This window comes from Cyprinus carpio, chromosome A2 (assembly GCF_018340385.1).
Source record: "Cyprinus carpio isolate SPL01 chromosome A2, ASM1834038v1, whole genome shotgun sequence".
NCBI lineage: Eukaryota > Metazoa > Chordata > Actinopteri > Cypriniformes > Cyprinidae > Cyprinus > Cyprinus carpio.
Window position 1 is genome coordinate 16,303,372 of NC_056573.1, and position 19,003 is coordinate 16,322,374.

Below are 19,003 nucleotides of genomic sequence, written 5' to 3' on the forward strand. Positions count from 1 at the left end.
AAGCTGTTGCTTTTTTATGGATATCAAGCTATAAGGCCTATTTTTATTTATATAATCTATCCATTGTGTCAAAAAAAGCAGCGGGCAAAGGCAGGAAAAGATAATATGAGAGGTGTGCTTTATCACACCATCCAGTTTCTGCTATCTACTGCCATTGGAACCCTAAACAACTTAAAAGAGTGACATATGGGGCATATCTCCACGAGTGTTATCGCTGTTGCAAGAGCGTATGCGTGCCCTGATATTCTGCAGGTTTTGCTCTCTCATCACCTGAGCGGGAGAAAATGATAGCTAGTGAACAAGCAGCTATTCATTATCTGGAGAGACAGGCATTAGACAGCAGAGCGTCATCTATTCACAAGTTTCTGTCTGGACATGGTGTAGATTTGTGAGCAGCGACTGAATATACAGCTGCTCCCTGCAGAGCTGCATGTCCCAGGAAAAAAAAAAGACCTAGAAACAGCGCAAGAACACTGTTCAACTGTTTCTGATGACGCATGCTTACTCATGACTTTTTTAAAAAGCCTGTCTACCACATTTCAAAGCCTGTCTACCAGACCTCAAAACAAAATGACATCCCAGAAAGCCACTCAAAGTTTTACAAACAGCGCACAGGGTAGCCATCTAAAAACTTCTACCGATATGATTCATTTAAGTCAAGAGAAATAAAGAACCATATATTCTCTTAAATGTATTTGAGTATTCAGATTTTTCACCGAAGCTGTTAATGTGTCACAAATGATATTTGAATAAGTAGATTAGAAATGTGTAATCTGTTATCAAGGATCACAGAGACACATTTTTGACATACAGTATCAGCAATTACGCCAATCATAAATAACTCAAAATATGTGCATTTCATGGTTAACTTCCATTTGTCAGCATATCAGTCACCTTTAAAATGGATTGTTCTAGAACCACCAGAAAGAACCACTAGTCAAAGTAACATTAACATTATAACCCACTTTTACTACTTTCTTTTAAACTTAAGGAAAGAGCTTAGACTAATACATAATTTAAATAAAACCTTTGAAGACTATTTCCCTTTTAATAGCCTCTCCTTTGCTGTCCATTTCCCTCAAACTGTGGTGCTGTATTTTATTAACCACCCGAATAACTGAAGTGACAATGTTTTTGTGGGAGAAGTGCTGAATACATTTTAACATACCTTACCAAATGAGTCCATAGCAACATACAAAATCATAAATTAGACTTTAATAAAACACAGTGGGATAACCATATCTGACATCATGTTAAAAAGTGATTAAGGTAACTCTCCTTGAATGCACTCTCAGTGGCTTATGATATGATTGGTTGAATGGTAAGCTCGCATCTGATTGGCTAAAGAGTACGACAGACCCACGTGGGAAGAGAGCTCTGCCAGGAAAGTCTCAAAAACACACACACACAAATCCGAGTGGATTCGTAGTAAATCACGATTTGTACGTTCAGACACTCGTACATTTTAAACATTCAAAGGTTTTTGTGTGCACAGTTGTATATCTACGAATTGTGTTTTGCATTTGTGAAATGTATTTTATGAATATATAATTTTATTTTGGGCATGTGAATTGCTTTTTGTGAATATATATTTTTTTTCACGCATGTGAATTTTTTGTGTGTGTACGTGAATTAGGTTTCATGCATGTGAAATTGTCTATGCATGTGTGAATCGTGTTTTTTGCGTGAATTATATTTGAGACTAATCTGCTTCCATAATTCTTATGTGAGGGACCACTTTAACTATAGTAAATCTCTCAGATAACTACACAAATAGATACATTTGTAAATTTCCCTCAAACTCTCCAGACACCAATATGGAACCACTAATATAAAGTCAACATGAAATAAAAATTAACTTATCTATTTTATAAATGCATGTTATTTATCTTAAAGCAAACAATTCATCAATGCATGCATTTTATTATTATATATATATATATATATATTTTTTACATACTATTAGACCTCATAATCTTTAGTCAAACTGACTTGATCTTCAGGTGATACGACAGACTTCTCTCTGGTGTCGTAAGCCATACTTCAAGCTCACATTCATCTTCCTTAGGCTTTGAGTGCAACTCCCACATCTCTGCCCTACATATTTTCTTTTTTAAAAATCCATTACACTCAGATGTATGTCACAGTACAGAAGAAAAGATCCTACACTACTTCTGTTTTATTCCAGCGTTAAAGGACCAGACCTCGGGCACTTATAAAAGAGAAAGACAGCATATTTATGGTCTTACCTGTTGTAAATGTCGTCATCTTCACCTCCCCAACCCCAGTACTCATTAGGGAAGCCATTGATTTTGAGGAACTGTTTTTTGCTAAGGCCGGACACCCCTCCAAAGTACCCCGCATAGGGCAGCCTGCAAGAGGGAACAGACCTCGGTCATTCTTATTCAGTTATTACACACATTAGAATAAAGCCTTAAAGGGGTGGTTGACTGTTTTTTGTTCTAGGCTTGATTGTGTTTATGGGGTGCAGCTAACATGTGTTCATGCTTCGTTTTTTTAAAAACGCATTATTTTTCACATAATTTACCTTTATTCCACACCGATCTGTCCCTTCTCTGACAGACGCCTGGATTATTTCCTGTTTTTATGAAGCCCCTCCCTCAGAAATACGATGGGCTGAGATTGGTCAGCTGCCTCAGTGTGTTGTGATTATCTAAACTGCCTCTAGAGCGCGTCTGAACATCCCGCCCAAGCTCAGAATGTGCTCCAGTTGTATTGTAAACAATGAAGTCCTCTATATTGCTTATCAATTTGAGCCCGATAGAGACACAGAGAATATTAATGAAGAGGATCGCACAGAACCTGTGCAAGCACGGCTCTTAATGGTATGTTTGTTTGTTGTTGTCTCATACTTTTAGATACGCTGTTGTTTGTAAATGCTACTGCTTCTGTTAGCTTTTAATAATTCTGTAAGCTTTAATACAGCACAGCAACGGTACACGCGTCCATGTATAACGCTTCTCATTGCTATGTGAAAATAAGTGGAACAGCTTGTTTGAGCTGATCTGACGATCTGAATGAGAGAGGGAGAGAGAGAGAGATGCAGAGCAGGGCAAATTCGAGGAACAGGATTGAGAACCGCTGTTTTAGAACTTTGGTTTTGAAACTTGTGGATCAATTAGAATTGTTAGAAGACAGAATCGCGATTCATATATTTGAACTGATTTTCACGTGCACCCCTAGTTTTCTCTTCCTCTTCTCTAAAGCAGCACAATATGGCCTCGTCCCCTTTGTTGCGTGTTCCTGGGGGCGGGGTTTATCTGGGTTCGTGACGTAATGGACCTGAAAAGAAGCTCGTTGTAGTCCCTACCAGCCGTTTTTGTAGGCATTAAACTGCCAGAATTTTAAAAGACGATATCTCCGTTTGCATTGAACTTTCAGCACTGCAACTTTGCAGATATTGTTTAAGCTCAAACAGCAACATTATACACTAACGTTAAAAAAGTGAAATCCCAATCAACCACCCCTTTAAATCTGAGTGCATAAGACCTTCTAATCATCAATAACATTTTCTCTAGTAATATTACTTTAAATTGTCTATTCATGTCTTTTGTACATTTGGAATGTAGGGCTAAAGGCTTTAGATACCCATTAGATTTTCTTTTTGATTCAAGTCTACAGTGAAATATCCTTTCTGTAGGCCCTCTCTGAACTAAGCCCTTTAGTCAGTCAACTCAAGCATTTGAATTTAACAAAATTGCATCTCGTATGAGTGATTCTAGAGAGCCACAGAGTCCTCCCACAGGGGATCCAACATTTTCAAATGCTATCTGATCCTTCTCCCAACTATCTTTCATCACTTCTCTCCTATTTGCCACCCCTCAGGCCCCTCGGTTGAGCTACACAACTCTAAGGACACCATGTAAAAGCTTAAGTGCACCATAAACTGTAGAATCCGTTTCTAATCATACAGCTCACGGTTCAGGAGGCCACTGTCAGATGAGAATTATCTGAGGAATCATCGTCTACAGGATTAAAGGCTGATATAAATATACATACTCCATTGAAGGACAAAGGATGAATTAAAAGGCCTTGGTGGTTCTCAGAACTAAGTCATATATTTGACATTTAAACCACAAAGCGATTATATCTCAAGCAAGTGTTCGAAGCCTTCAAACAAATGCTCTACTGGATGAATACAGTCTGGAAAAGTCCACTTAGTTAAAAACATGGTTTCTGTGTCTCCTCTTTTATGAGGCCCACTGGGCTGTGGGCTGGCAGGTGCATCATGGGTAACCGCCCGGGGTTCGCCTTAGGCTACTGCGGTGTATGTTGCCAATGAGAGCAACCACATCCACCCAGACAAACAAATGTGCGACATAAGGGAGAAAGAGAAGCTAAAACCTACATGAATGTACGCACACACACAAACATGCATCCACAAACAAGCGCTCGTGCACGCTGCAACCACACGTTAAAAGACAACAAGCTAAAATTAATGAGGCCATCTGCTACAGCAGCAGTCTTCACAGAAACAGTATGGCTGAAGTTTCCTCACACGCTCACGGTCTGAGAGCATGTAATTCTCAAAAGGTGCTCCATTTATTAAACCAACGTTAAGGCCTCCTCAGACTGAAGATGCATGCCAATAGATGACTCACAGAGGAAACTGAATTATTAGCCCACTGACAGTTAAAGGCAGTTCATGTTCTGGAGAAGGTCAGTGGCATTTGTTTAACAACGTATTGTCTGGCCGTCTGCAAAGAAATAAACCAAATTGAATAACTGTTCAAAAACACTACTACTACTATAACAAAAATATATAATAACTTTTATTATAAAATAACAACACTACTACTACTAATATAATAAAAACATATAAATAATAATAATCATACTTTTTAATCATATTACAGTAACTATCATTAATTGTGTTACACAGACCAACTGATTAGGAAACAATTATCTTTTAGAATAACTTCCCAACATAGCATACATCTTAAGATAGAGGCTGATTTGAACAAATTCCTTGAGGATGGCAGAGGAAGGCACAGAGTTAAGACTGTCTTTGTCCTTTCGCCCCTCACACAAAGACAGGAAATTAAACACCATGGAGCAAAGGCCAACTTGTCTGCTTGCCAACAGAAGACAGACAAAATTCATTTCAGGTTCAGAAAAAAAAGAGAAAGAGAAAAAAAAAAAACATAATACAGCAAACCTTCACCAGTGTTTTAATATCTCCAGCTATTACACTTGAAGAGAACCAGTCTGTATCTGCTAAATAATTGTCTGCCTTGGAAAATGAATACATATGCTTGTCAAGGCTCCAGGTCTGTCTAGACTGGCACAGCACCTAGCAAATGAACTTTTGATACATAATAATTCAGCTGTATTCTAGAGCCCCAGATGACAAAGCATCATAAGACATATGTCTTCCCTAGTGGAAAAAAGCAATTAATCATCAAAAGCACAGGCTTTGACAGACAGCCCTCAAGCTCTGGGTGTTTGATTAACTGACACTGTTCTCTGCAAAGAAATAAAGACAAATACAGACATGGCCTCTATTAATATGTATGTAAATAGCAACAAATGCAGCCCAGCGTATCTGTACTAAAATCTGGCAAAGCCACAATTCTACGAGGATATTAAATTCATATAAAACACGCCACTGATTTCATTTTATTGCATTTTCATCCTTTATATAAGGCTTCTGATTATTTATGTACATATCAAAAGGGACTAGAATGATAAAAGTGAGATAAATTGATATATAAAATATAATGTCAACAGACTACTGCACTTTGTGGTTCCCTAAATATAAAATGTTACCTGAAGCCGAATTTGTCCATGGCAATGGCAAAGTGACGGGGCTGGTCGTAACAGTGGTACAGGTTCCGGTCATCCATAGGGATCAGGTCTACGTCACTGAAAATGAAGCAGTCGTATTCTGCGTCTTTAATAGCCTCCGTGTAGCCAACATTCAGAAGCTTGGCCCGATTGAAGGTATCCTCGCCAAGCTGAAACACAATACACAATATGCTGCTATAAGGACAATGAAAGAAACAAACAAAAAAAGTAAATATAATTCATTATTCTGACTTTTTTAAATAGTATCTATAGTTATAATAATATTGAAGTTATAATAATATTGAAAAAAAAAATGTATAAGAAAAGTCACTAATAAAAATATCTCTAATTAGGTCTATATTTACACTGAATGGGATGTCATGTAACACCACAACACCATGTGGTGTCTGAATTAATAATCCAGTGTGACAATAATCCCATGTAATCCTGTAATACCTGAGATTTGGCCCAATAATCCAAAGGTGTAAACTACTGTCACAAATCTACTGCCTTTTCGACACAATGCCCGTGGATGTGCACTACAAAAGCATTATCAAAATGATTAAAGGATGCATATTACGTGAGGTTCTGAAGTGTTGCATTCACTGCTCAACCTCATCTGTAAACAGTGATGAAGGCCTTTGGATGCAAACAGAAACACCTCTCGAGAAAAGCTTATCTCGAGAAATCTCATTTCACGACATCAATGCTAAAAAAGTAAGGAAAATACCTTAATACTAAGTGACTTTTAGCTTCTTTCATTATTTATCCTAACTTCGATTCTCTCAGAGGCCCAGATGCTTCAATATAAGAGAGAAATGGAGAAAGAGTGAGAGGGGGCAGATAACGCAATATCTTTAAGAGACATAAAATAGCTTTTTCCATCAGCAAGGGTGCTCATTAAACATCACTGGGCTCATTTTTACTAGTTTATTAAGATTTATTCCTTGTGTGGTGGCTGGAAGCTCAGGCAAACACAGCAGTAGATGTCTGGTAATAATAACACACCTCGCTTAAAACTACAGATTCATAACAGGGACATGCTCACGACTTAGAATCTCTCATACAAGAAACCAGCTCCAACACAGTAGATATGTGGACATCATGAACAGATGGTTTTGGAACAAAAAAAAGTTGTGCATGTGCATAGTGTCTAAAAGTGGAGTGCCTACAATCCCCTTATACACTGTAATGAATAAGTGCATTTTTGTTTCTATAAAATGCAAAAAGACACCAATGATCTTATCATCAATGTTGAAAAAAGTTAGTTTTTCTTTGTCCAGGATACTTTGATAAATAAAAAATTGAAAAGAACACAATTAATTTGAAATAGAAGTCTTCTGTAACATCATAAATGCTTTTAATGTTGCTTTTGATCAATTTAGTGCATCCTTGCTAAAAAAAAAAAAAAAAACCTTTGAATGGTAGTGTATATTCATTTAATATGAACCATTTCTTTGTAGTTATTTATATATGTGTAGGCCTACCTTTCACTTATTTGACATTTACACAGTAGATATTGGCATTAGCCATTGAGAAACCTATTCTGGTTGACATGATAACATGGAAATACTATGGCATTCTCTGGAGTTCCTTGGAGCACTAAAGTCCACTATACATGAATATGGTTATATAAATCCTCATGTAAAGTAAATGTGAAGAGTGGTTTGATATATAACCCATTACAAACAGCCAAAACTGAAATGCATCTGCTCTGAAGGTTGTTCCTAATTGTAGTCAATGAGGCAGAGGAAAATCATTCTTGGCTCGAGTTCAGTAAATAAAACAGCCTCCCTCTTTCCATAAGTACCACACTAAGAAGTAGAATGACTCTGTTTCTTAACCCAGACTTAAACCACTCAGTTTGAGGTCTGAGAGTCACATCGGCCCCCAGCTAGAGTCTCCTTCTGCTTCTGTAAGCTTATCGTAGCCATGTCAGTTGCTCAATACTTGCTCTCTGAGAAGCAATTAGCTGTATTTTTTTTATCTGATGATCACGCTGATAGCTAATCACAATCCCTTGCTCGCTCTAGGTCATGAGGCAGGATCCCTATTGTGGCACGCTCAAGGCCAACTGGGGGAGTCCTACCCAGACCCTGTTGCTATGGAGACAGATTAGCACCAGGGCTCATCCTGAGAGATTGCATTGTGCATTTTCTTGTGCAGGTGTGGGATGTGAGCGTGTGTGTGTGTGTGTGTGTGTATGTGTGTAAGCCTGCATTATCAGTCCCCAGCAGGCTGACCACATCATCCAGCATGTTATCGATGCCAGAGCTGAAGGCTAGAGAAAGAGAGGGGACAAAAAAAATCAGGAGTGAACTGGATCGAACAGAGTTACAGGGAATGAGTGCATGAAAGAGACAGAGTCGTAGAACATGAAGGAGAAAAAGGAAGCTTCCAGAGCTTAACAGTATTTTTTTTTTTTTTATTCTGTCAAATTTTTACTAGCCATGCCAAGATTTTTACTGGCCCCTTCAAAAAGAAGAAGAAGAAAAGAATTATATATAATATTTTGTTTTATTACACATGTTTTTGAAGGCATAAGAAAAATATATATATTTTTTTATTAAATGGTAATATGAAAATAAATTACACTTACAAAAGCATCCAATGAATAATAATTATGTTTATGTTATTTTAGTTTAATAATCATTTATTTATTGTGTCACTAAGTATCAGAAATAAAATTAAATATTCTTTTAAACAAAAATAATCGGTTTCAATATCAGTCATTGTAATTACAGGGAAAAAACCTAATAAAATGATATAATTTGGACTGCGTTGACAGCGGCTGTGTGCGAGATGGACATCGTCTAATGCCAAAATGTTGGACATCGCCCAACCCTAATAACAATTAAATTTTTTTCTGCTTTTAAATGATCATTATGAACATTTTAATAATAATAATAATAATAATTGAATATTCAATTATATAATGTGCAAACATATAATATCTGTATTCTTGTAATGTAATGTTCATTTACTCATAGTAAATAAAAAGTTCAATATTCTTAAAAATAATCTGCATCAATATCAGTCATACAAATTAAAGGGAAAAATTACAGCTTTTCATTACCCTGAAGTTTTAAACTCTACAAACTAAATCTGTATGTCTGACAAGCTCCAATTCTGTCAACTGGACTGAATCTCTCTCAAACTGGCCCAGCCTCTGGGACGTCATGACACCTGCACTCTGGTTTCATCTTCTCAAACGTGAGTGAAAAGAAAAATCCTACAAAACTGAAACAGAAGTATTCATTTAGCTGATGCTTTCATCATAAGTAACTCAAAGAGCATTACTTATAGAGACAACTCCCCTGCAGCAACCTGAGGATCAGTGTCTTGCTCAGGGCCACAATCACTCACAGATCACTCCTTGCGGCGATCAAACCAGCAACCGTCTGGTTAACCAGCCCAGATGAACATCCACTATGCCACACTATCCCCAGAAACTCAATCTCACCTAAATGAGGACACCATATGTTGCACAAGCATGCTACAGTCAACAGACCACTTACAGTGAGTGTTTTATATGCACTGCGTTTTGACAGGCTCTCTTGTTGTGACCTTTTTTTCCCTGCTCGCTACTATAGAAATAGTTTGTATAGTCAGACTCAGTACCGTTTCTAAAATACTCAGAGGAAAAACAGCTCTCTACAGAATGGCTGTCGAGCATTAAGCTGACGTTTCACACTGTTGAACAACTGTGCCGGGTCAGAGAAAGCTGCTAACGTTCTGCTGGAAGTTTTGCTATTACAGTTAGCTTGTTTTGGAGTTTGCTTTGATTTAGGAGAGAGCTGCCTCACTACTGTTCCTCACTGCCACCTGACAGCTACTGTAGAGCGAGCAGGGCTCAATTATAAGCATGCTTCAGACTTGCGTTCATGACTTATCAATGGCTGGATGAGAGCCTCTGAGCCCGAGGATGAGGCAGTGCTGGCGACCGGCCAGGCAAACTAATTTACAGTAATAAAACAGTGGCTACAGAAGCACAGAAGAAAGGCAGCTTATAGACAAACCCCAGCTATTTCTGAGAATTCTATTTGAGTTTGTCTCCATTTCATCAATAGCCTGACATCACAAGGATTAGCATGGAAAGAAGACAGACGAAACAAGCTGCTGTTATCAGATGGATTCATTAGGCAGGATCAGAGCACTCTCTGCCTCTTTGTTTCTTCTTTCCTTCCTCGTCCTTTCTTTTTTACTGCCTTATGTTCTTTTCCACACATTCTCTCTCTCTCTCCTTTCTATCATTCTTCATTTCTTTCATATCTTCAATGCATTCTCTTCCTAACTTCCTGCACTCCTTCCTTCCTTCCTATTTGGTTTCTCTCCTTCTATAGTTTTCTTCCTTCTGTTTTTTTTCTTCCATCATCTTCCTTCCGCCTTTTCATTCTTTCCTTTTTCCTTTTTTCTCTTTCTTTCCTTTTTGGTTTCTCTCTTTTTATTGCTTCTCTCTTATATTGCTTGCTCCTTCCTCTGGTTTTCTTTTTTCCATCCTATTGCTCTCTTCCTTTCTTCATTACTTCCTTTTTCATTATTGCCTGCCTTCCTTCCATCCACCCATTTGCATTCTTTCTTTTTCTTTCTTACGTCATGCCTCCATCTTTCTTTCTTCCTATCTTTCTTTGTCCTGTTCTTTCCTTTCTTTCTTTTTCCAAATTTGCTTTTCCCCAACCATTCTTTTATTTCTATTTTTCTTCATCCCTTCTTTCCTTTTGCTTTTATCTCTTCCTTCTTCTCTAGCTTCTAATTTTGCTTTTATCTATCATTTCTTTCTCTTTTTCATTCCTTAATTTTTCCTTCCTTTACCTTTCTAGCTCTTTTCCTTCCATCTTTACTTCTTTTAAATTTTCTCTTCCTTCCTTCAACATCCTTGGTTTCTTTCCCTCTAGTGCTGTTTTCTTTCTTCCTCTTTATTCATTCTTTGCTTCCATTTTCTTTTTCACTTCCTCTTCTTTCTACATAGTTATTTCTTCCTATATTTTCAATGTGGTTTCTTTCTTTTTTTCTACATTGCCCTTTCTTATTCAATTCCTTCCAATCTTTCTTTCCTTCCTTGTTTTCACTTCCTTTCACTGACTGACTGACTTCCTCTCCCTCCTAGGCAGCTGCAAATAGAAATAAATATGTCAAGGATCAACCATTTTAGAGTGTAAAAGAGAGAATAACCATACAACAGTAAGAGGGTTATTGTTATTCTCTCCTGTATGTGAGGGGCCAATGAATTATTGCTGTTCTATCGGTGCACCATTTAAATATGGATTATAGCAGGGCGTACATCAGCCTTGGAGCAGATTATTAAAGTAAGCCTTACTAGAATACGCAACATCCGCACTCTCGCTGTCCGACTGACACTAAATCTATACGATATTCTAAGGGCCCACAGGGAATTAGGAATTTTTCATTACAAATAAATCACTCACACAAACCGTGAGGCTACCTTCTCTCACCAATCTTTCTCTCGACCGAGTGTCAGGCTTTCGAGTAAACAGAAAGATCGGGGCATTCTGGGTTGAGCTAGTGCAACAGTGAAGGCCAGAATCACCTCGCAGGAGGTGATCATACCCACAACATGTCTGCAAGTGAGAAATACTCACAGTGTGCCGTCACACATCCCACAATGCATCGCAAACATGATTATTTTGGGGTTTTGATCATCATAAGAAACAACATATTATACACATGCCCTCCATTGCCTTCAGCAGGGTTGGACCAGGTCTGGTCGAACATGCAGTTTAGGAGATCTTAACCTCCCTATGGGTGCCACTGGATGAATCATACACGGTGTTGCTAGCAATCAGCTTACATTAAAGCTATCAGAACACCTGCTGTCAGCTAATAAACCACGGAGAGTTGCTGCAAGTCCCTCTGTCAAAGTGAGTTACTGCAGTCTTCAGTAACACTTGCGGGCAGAAGGGAACTCTTCCTCTTCAAGAAACTGTCTCTACGGTCCTCCGTGTACCTAGTACATCTAGGCCTTACTAATTTGATTTTGATGTGTTGGTATCAGTCCAGTGGCTTAGGATACATGCCATGTTCTCTCTTCTTTTTATTGTTTGTTCCGGGCAAGACTGCCACCGCAGGGATCTCATGCAAGAAATCACAAAGCACAATGAGGCACTATTAATCATTCAGCGCTAACAAGGGACAACATGCATGTCCAGTCTCATTTTCATTCCCTTCTGTGAATTTGTGGACTGTAAAGTGAATGATAAATTACAAAGCATGACAGTATCAGTATCGCAAGGCAATAACTAGCAAAATACTGAAAAAAAGTCTGGCTCTGTTTCTCCAAATCCTCCATGGAAAAGTGTGCAAAACACCTTTCATTGTTAATAGAACAGATTTTAGGGAAATGCACTAAGAAAAACAAAGTTAATTAGGAAGCACGACTGTTCCTGGTGCTGACAATGAAATTGAATTTCCATGTTAGGCGCAACCGTTTAACTTGCTGGAAATTTACAGAAATTTACATTTTCTTGTATTTAAATGTTAAAACACATATAAAATACATGTTTGATGGGGATACGTCCACACAGACAATATTTTATGAAGGAGGACTGAAGTTAAGTCGAGATGTGGGTGAGCATGAGATGCATGCTAATGTAACGCAATAACGTCGCTGGCCTCATTTTCGTTAATCTGTTCGGCTACTGGGGCTTGTAGGATAAAAGGGACCCTGCACATCAGCAGGTGATTAATATATACTCAGCTGTCAACCGGTATGGAATTCAGATCATTTGCGCAGCATGAAGAGGTTTCATAAATCAGGCTTTTGAAATAAATGTGCTACAAGTATAATACTGTGAGACAGGTGGGTGTTACATCAACGCTCTTCTTTGACAGGCAAGTGTTCAGATTTAGGGGGACGGGGAATTTCACAGACCTTATTTAACTGCACAATGTGAGCTGTGAAAATGTCAAACATATTAACAGCTGTGCTATATTCATAGCTGAAGGCAGGCAATGGGATGTAAAGGTCCTTATTGTGTAACCACATTAAACATATCTCTACTGCCTCTGTAAGTTTCCTCTTGTGCTTTTTTTTTTCTTTGTGAAAAAAAAGATATATATATATATGCATGGGCCGATTACCTTTACGCGATCGGTAACCGGACGTTTTTTGCCTTATTGCAACTCTGTTCTGGACTTGCACAAACTGCATTGCAATGCAATCATTTTCCAAAAAGTAATTTATGTGAAAATATGAAGTCTGTTAATGCCCGTTAACACAGACCAGAGACGCTGAAGACGAACGCACAGAGAAAAATATTGTAGCAGGCAGATCACTCACTGTTCATGATGTATTGGAACTATTGGATAAAAATCCTCAATATTGATTTGGCCGTTTATATGAATGTGTTTCTGAGGGGAGCTGATTGAAGTTTACGTGGCATTTTCTTTTAATCTCGTCACTGTATAGTTCATATTAAAGCAGTGTTTCAGCACAGCACAGAAAACACTGTATCTGGTCTGTATCTGGTGTGCCAGAGGACGTCCTGCTGTTAGAGAGTGAATATGCATCTCATTCAGAGCTTCTGCTATGGAGACAGATTAGTCTCAAATATAATTCACGCAAAAAACACGATTCACACATGTGTAAACAATTTCACATGCATGAAACCTAATTCACGTACACACAAAAAAAATTCACGTGCGTGAAAAAAAATATATATACACAAAAAGCAATTCACATGCGCAAAATAAAATTATATATATTCATAAAATACATTTCACAAATGCAAAACACAATTCGTAGATATACAACTGTGCACAAAAACCTTTGAATGTTTAAAATGTACAAGTGTCTGAATGTACAAATCGTCATTTACTACGAATCCACTCGGATTTGTGTGTGTGTGTTTTTGAGACTTTCCTGGCAGAGCTCTCTTCCCACGTGGGTCTGTCGTACTCTTTAGCCAATCAGATGCGAGCTTACCATTCAACCAATCATATCATAAGCCACCGAGAGTAGAGCCCGACCGATATGGATTTTTGGGGGCCGATGCCGATGCCGATATTAACTCGAAAAGAGCCGATTTATAAGCCGATATTTTGATTTTGAAAATAAACTGGATATTAGACCCATTTCCTATAAACTACACTTACACAACATTCAATAGTAAAATATCTGCCTGTTCTATGTATGTGGGCTGTATAAACCATTTTCCAGAAGGGATTATGTTAAAAAAAAGCCTTAGATTACAGTCTCAATGACTAAACAATTGCACATCAAAAGTATATATTTTTTAATGATCAAAAAGAACACTGCATTAGAGGAATCTTTGCAGAAGTAGTCCCACACTTTGCTGCTACAGCTTTCACTTTTTTCAGCCATTCTGTAGGGCAGAAAGAGAGACAGAGAAAGAATAAGCATGTGTATTAATAATATCACCATGTATCATTACTCATGTCATCATTAGAATTATAATAATAATAATAAACAGGGATCTCCTACATAGGGAAAAATGAGAAATATAGAGAAATATATATATATATATATATATATATATATATATATATATATATATATTTTATTTGTATATATATATGTATTTATTTTTATATATTTATATTTATCTATATTATTACAACATATTCCTGTTATGTCTGTAAAGCTGCTTTGAAACAATCTGTAAAAAAAGAAGAAAAAAAAGCGCTTGTTCAGCTCACATTTATTTACGTCCCCTCTGGTTTAATCATTTCTGACGCACCTACTGTAGTTACTGTAACTACACTATATTTGCTCTCACAGACACATTCACAACGGGGTTCGTATATCTTCTCCTCTTCTCTTTGTGCAGTCTGAATCAAAACATCGTCATGCGCTGGCGAACGTAAAGTTAGCCTACTGTTACCGGAAGATTATGGAATCATTTCGAAGTTGAATGGTTAACGTTAGTGTCATGAACACACCGCTGTCATTTTGAGAAGAACCACATTCAAACAAGTTAATAGCAAGCATTTAAGGGGCCTGCTAAAAAGGAAGCTATGTTTGCGTTAGAATAACGTAACAGTTGTTGTTTTTTCGAGGCACGCTGTACATAACTTCTAGTCATTGACTACACGCGCCCCCTGCCACAGTTACGCGGTCATTATGTGGGAAACACTGCAGATATATTTAGAATAAGTTAAACGCTAACGTTATAGTTTGACCTCTTATTAACGTTCGCGCTCTTCCACTGATAAACATGGTATTAGCTCTGTGGCTAATCTAATATAGCAATGCATTAGCGGCTGTAAGTGATGTTACAGAATATTTAGAAGTGATAATGATAGGACCGAATATTTAGAAGTGATAATGATAGGACCGTTAGCTAGAACTACCACACTGTTTTTATATACAGTGTATGAACTAAATCTACAATCATTTCACATGACGAACAAACAGACTCACCGTCAAAAGAGTACATCTCAGTGGCTCGGCTGATAGCTTTCTTCTGTAGTGGATTTCTGGCGCTGTTGTCAACTGGGGAGCTGCAGAGCTCCCTCTGGTGGGCAAAACTATGCAACACTCATAACATGAGTGAAGCATGAGACTCTGTTTTTTTATGTTTCATCGGCCGTTATAAACGCCGAAGCCGGTTTAAATGCAGTTAGCTCATATCGGCCGATAATATCGGCCGGCCGATATATCGGTCGGGCTCTAACCGAGAGTGCATTCAGAAGCTCGCAGGCAATCGGGGAGATGTCAAGAGAGAAGCCCATAGAAGCCCTGGCGTTACATTTTAAAATACTATACAAAATAATTAATCAGAATACTGACTCCTGCTCACTCACGCCAAAGAACTCCCCGCTCAAGCTCGCCGTCTCTGCAAGATTAACGATGGCAGTTTGCACGCACAGCTACTAGAAGATTTACATCTGTCAGACAGGTTGCTGACGTCATCAAGCTTAGTTTGAGTCTGCGCGTCAGAAACGGAAGTTCTAAAAATCGCTAAAAAATGGGCTTCACTTGTCTCAATTGAGTTCCAGTTGGGTCGCTGTGTCCATTTCTTTTACTGTCTATGGGATTACTGATGTAAAGGCTTAATTTCTGTTCTAATTAATCCATATTGCGCAAAAGGTGCGCAGAATCTTGCTCCTTGAATGCACTCTCAGTGGCTTATGATATGATTGGTTGAATGGTAAGCTCGCATCTGATTGGCTAAAGAGTACGACAGACCCACGTGGGAAGAGAGCTCTGCCAGGAAAGTCTCAAAAACACACACACACAAATCCGAGTGGATTCGTAGTAAATCACGATTTGTACATTCAGACACTCGTACATTTTAAACATTAAAAAGGTTTTTGTGCACAGTTGTATATCTACGAATTGTGTTTTGCATTTGTGAAATGTATTTTATGAATATATAATTTTATTTTGCGCATGTGAATTGCTTTTTGTTAATATATGTTTTTTTTCATGCACGTGATTTTTTTTTGTGTGTACGTGAATTAGGTTTAATGCATGTGAAATTGTCTACGCATGTGTGAATCATGTTTTTTGCGTGAATTATATTTGAGACTAATCTGCTTCCATACTGCTGTTTGTTTTGTTCAGGCATGTAGCATAATTTTACAAAGTTTTTCAGAACATTCTGTTTTTGCTTCAAATTGGGTTATTATTAAATCAAATTATGTTTATGATTATTATTATATAACTAAATGATATGAAATTATATAAATGATATGTATATGAATTATATAACTAAAATTAACTGTATTACAGATTTAGGTTAAATAAAGATGTCAGTCTTTATTTTTTTTTCTTTTTAGAAAACAAATCAAAGAAAAATTTACTAATTCTACTGTTTATAATATTCTGTATGTTGCTGAAAAACAAAATATATTATGTCCAGTGGGAATTTTTTTTTTTTTACCCAGTCATTTAAAAATAACAAATTTCAGAGCTGTAACAACAATACCATGATACCGTGATATTTTTGCTTACGGTTATCATACCGTCAAAATCTCATACCGGCCCATACATACATATATATACAGTATATATGTGTGTGTGTGTGTGTGTGTGTGTGTGTGTGTGTGTGTGTATATATATATATATATATTAGGGATGTCAATTTTCGATCATTTCCTATATTTAAATAAAATTGATTTATACTCCAACCAAGACTTAGTCATACTTTTACAGTTCTTCGCTGAAAATAAATCACCCTAACACACTATAGAGCAAGCACTGTTAACCATCTTTAAATTCCCTACAAAGAACAAAGTTAACAAATATTTTGGAATCTATATTGTAATTTATGGGATGACTGAATGAACACTGGCTGTAAAACAACTTTGAGAGTTTGTTCAGAAAGACACAATACAAAAAATATACATATAAATATTTGCCTTGCTAAATTGTTATGATGATTGTTGTTTATTCACAATAAATTCTTTTAAAATTCATTTAATAACTGCAAAATAATATACCCTTGACTGAAACTAATGAGTGAAGAATGAGGTAAGTGTCAGTTTATGTATGCTTGCACTGTGATAAAAAATTAAAACAAGTTCCCATAAATGTGCACATACTAAACCACTACCAAATTGTTTTTTAAATGTGAATCTTTCCCAAGTTTTAATTTACCCCTGTGACAATTGCAGAGGTTTCATCCATCTTGAATGGCTGTGCATTGAGACAGCGAGGAAAGTCTGTGGACCCCGCTACCCTTAAGAGCCGATGTCAGTGCAATGAAAGTCTGCCTTAGTCCATGTTCAGGACATGCTGTTCACCCAGCCTATGTCCTAATCTTCAAGTACCGCCCTAAGCCATCGTGAAAACTGACTTCCTACATGAACGAGTCAGCCATTCAGACTCTCTGTAGGGCTCAACTGTTTTCATGAGCTCACTGACACTACCAAATCTTATTACAGTCTAACAGCAGGTCAAGCCGAAATGCTCTCGGCGCTCACATTACAAAAGCACTGCACTGACATTTGGAGAGAAAACTTTCAATGCTAACAATCCAAATCAATCATCAGCAAAAAACGAACTGATTGCAGCAGAATGACCTGCCTGACACCAGTAAGATTAGTCTCAGTTCTGAAAGATGGTAAAGCACCTTCGCTCCAGCGACTCTGGCTGAATGGGTTTTACAGCCGAAGTGTTAACACTGCACACAATCTGACCAGTCTACTGTATGAGACCCACTGCTGCGTGCTGGATAGCGTATGATCTTTTCTCTATATGCTTCGCTGGCTGAGCTCCAAGCGTTTCCCTCCTGAGGCAAGCCCCTGATGTGTTACATTGTTCTTCATAACATGTGTAACAGAAAGCTAGCCCTTGATCCACCATTGTAAATCCAATAAGCAAAGTGTATGCAGCCACAGTCGTGAGCATGCTAAATGGGTTATTTATGTTTGTGTGCACGTGTGTGAGAGAGAGAGATGCTTGGTGTCTATAGAGGTACTATTGTCTTTTTAAAGGTACAGATCCAGATCACACAAAAATGAACATTCTGTCATCTCTTACTCACCCTCATGTTTTTCCAAACGCATTTGACTTTTTTTCTTCTGCAAACCACAAAAGAAAAAAAAAAAATGGAACTACTACTTTTCTATGCTATTTTCCTAGAATTGACAATAAATGGGGACTTTTTTAGAGTTCACCCATAAATGAAAATTCTGTCCAGCTCATGCTATTGCAAACCCATATTACTTTCTTTCCTCTGTTGTACACAAAAGAAGCTCTTTTGAAGATTTTGATTGATAACCAAACAGTTTTGGTTCCCATTGACTTCCAATGTGTAGGAAAAAAACTAAACAATGGAAGTCAGTGGGAACTAAAACTGTTTGATTATCACAGGGTTTCCCATACATCAAATTATTTGTGGTATGTCCAGCTATAGACAGGCTCTAAAAACTGCCAGGGCCGAGCATATCCACAAACTCATAGAAAACAACCAAAACAATCCAAGGTTTTTATTTAGCACAGTGGCTAGATTAACAAATAACCAGACGCCAACCCGATCTAAATATTCCCTCACAGTTAAATAGTAATGACTTTTATGAATCTCTTCACTGATAAAATAGATAACATCAGAAATACAATAACAAATGTAGATTCTACAGCGTCTAATACTTTAGGTTTATCTATCGCACCCAAAGATAAACTGCAGTGCTTTACAACTATAGGACAGGAAGAGCTAAATAAACTTATCACTGCATCTAAACCAACAACATGTTTATTAGATCCTGTACC

General features: G+C 37.5%; 1 protein-coding gene across 4 annotated transcripts in view; it reads right to left on the minus strand.

Moving 5' to 3' along the window:
• Positions 1-19,003, minus strand: part of LOC109046140 (beta-1,4-galactosyltransferase 2-like) — a 114,378-nt gene that overhangs the window by 17,298 nt on the left and 78,077 nt on the right. For all 4 annotated transcript variants that reach the window (XM_042775843.1, XM_042775837.1, XM_042775831.1 and 1 more), the window contains 2 exons: positions 5,791-5,978; positions 2,250-2,372 (listed from right to left, as the gene is read on the minus strand). In XM_042775843.1, coding sequence (XP_042631777.1) covers positions 2,250-2,372; positions 5,791-5,978 — 311 coding nt within the window. The remainder of the gene's footprint in view (positions 1-2,249; positions 2,373-5,790; positions 5,979-19,003) is intronic.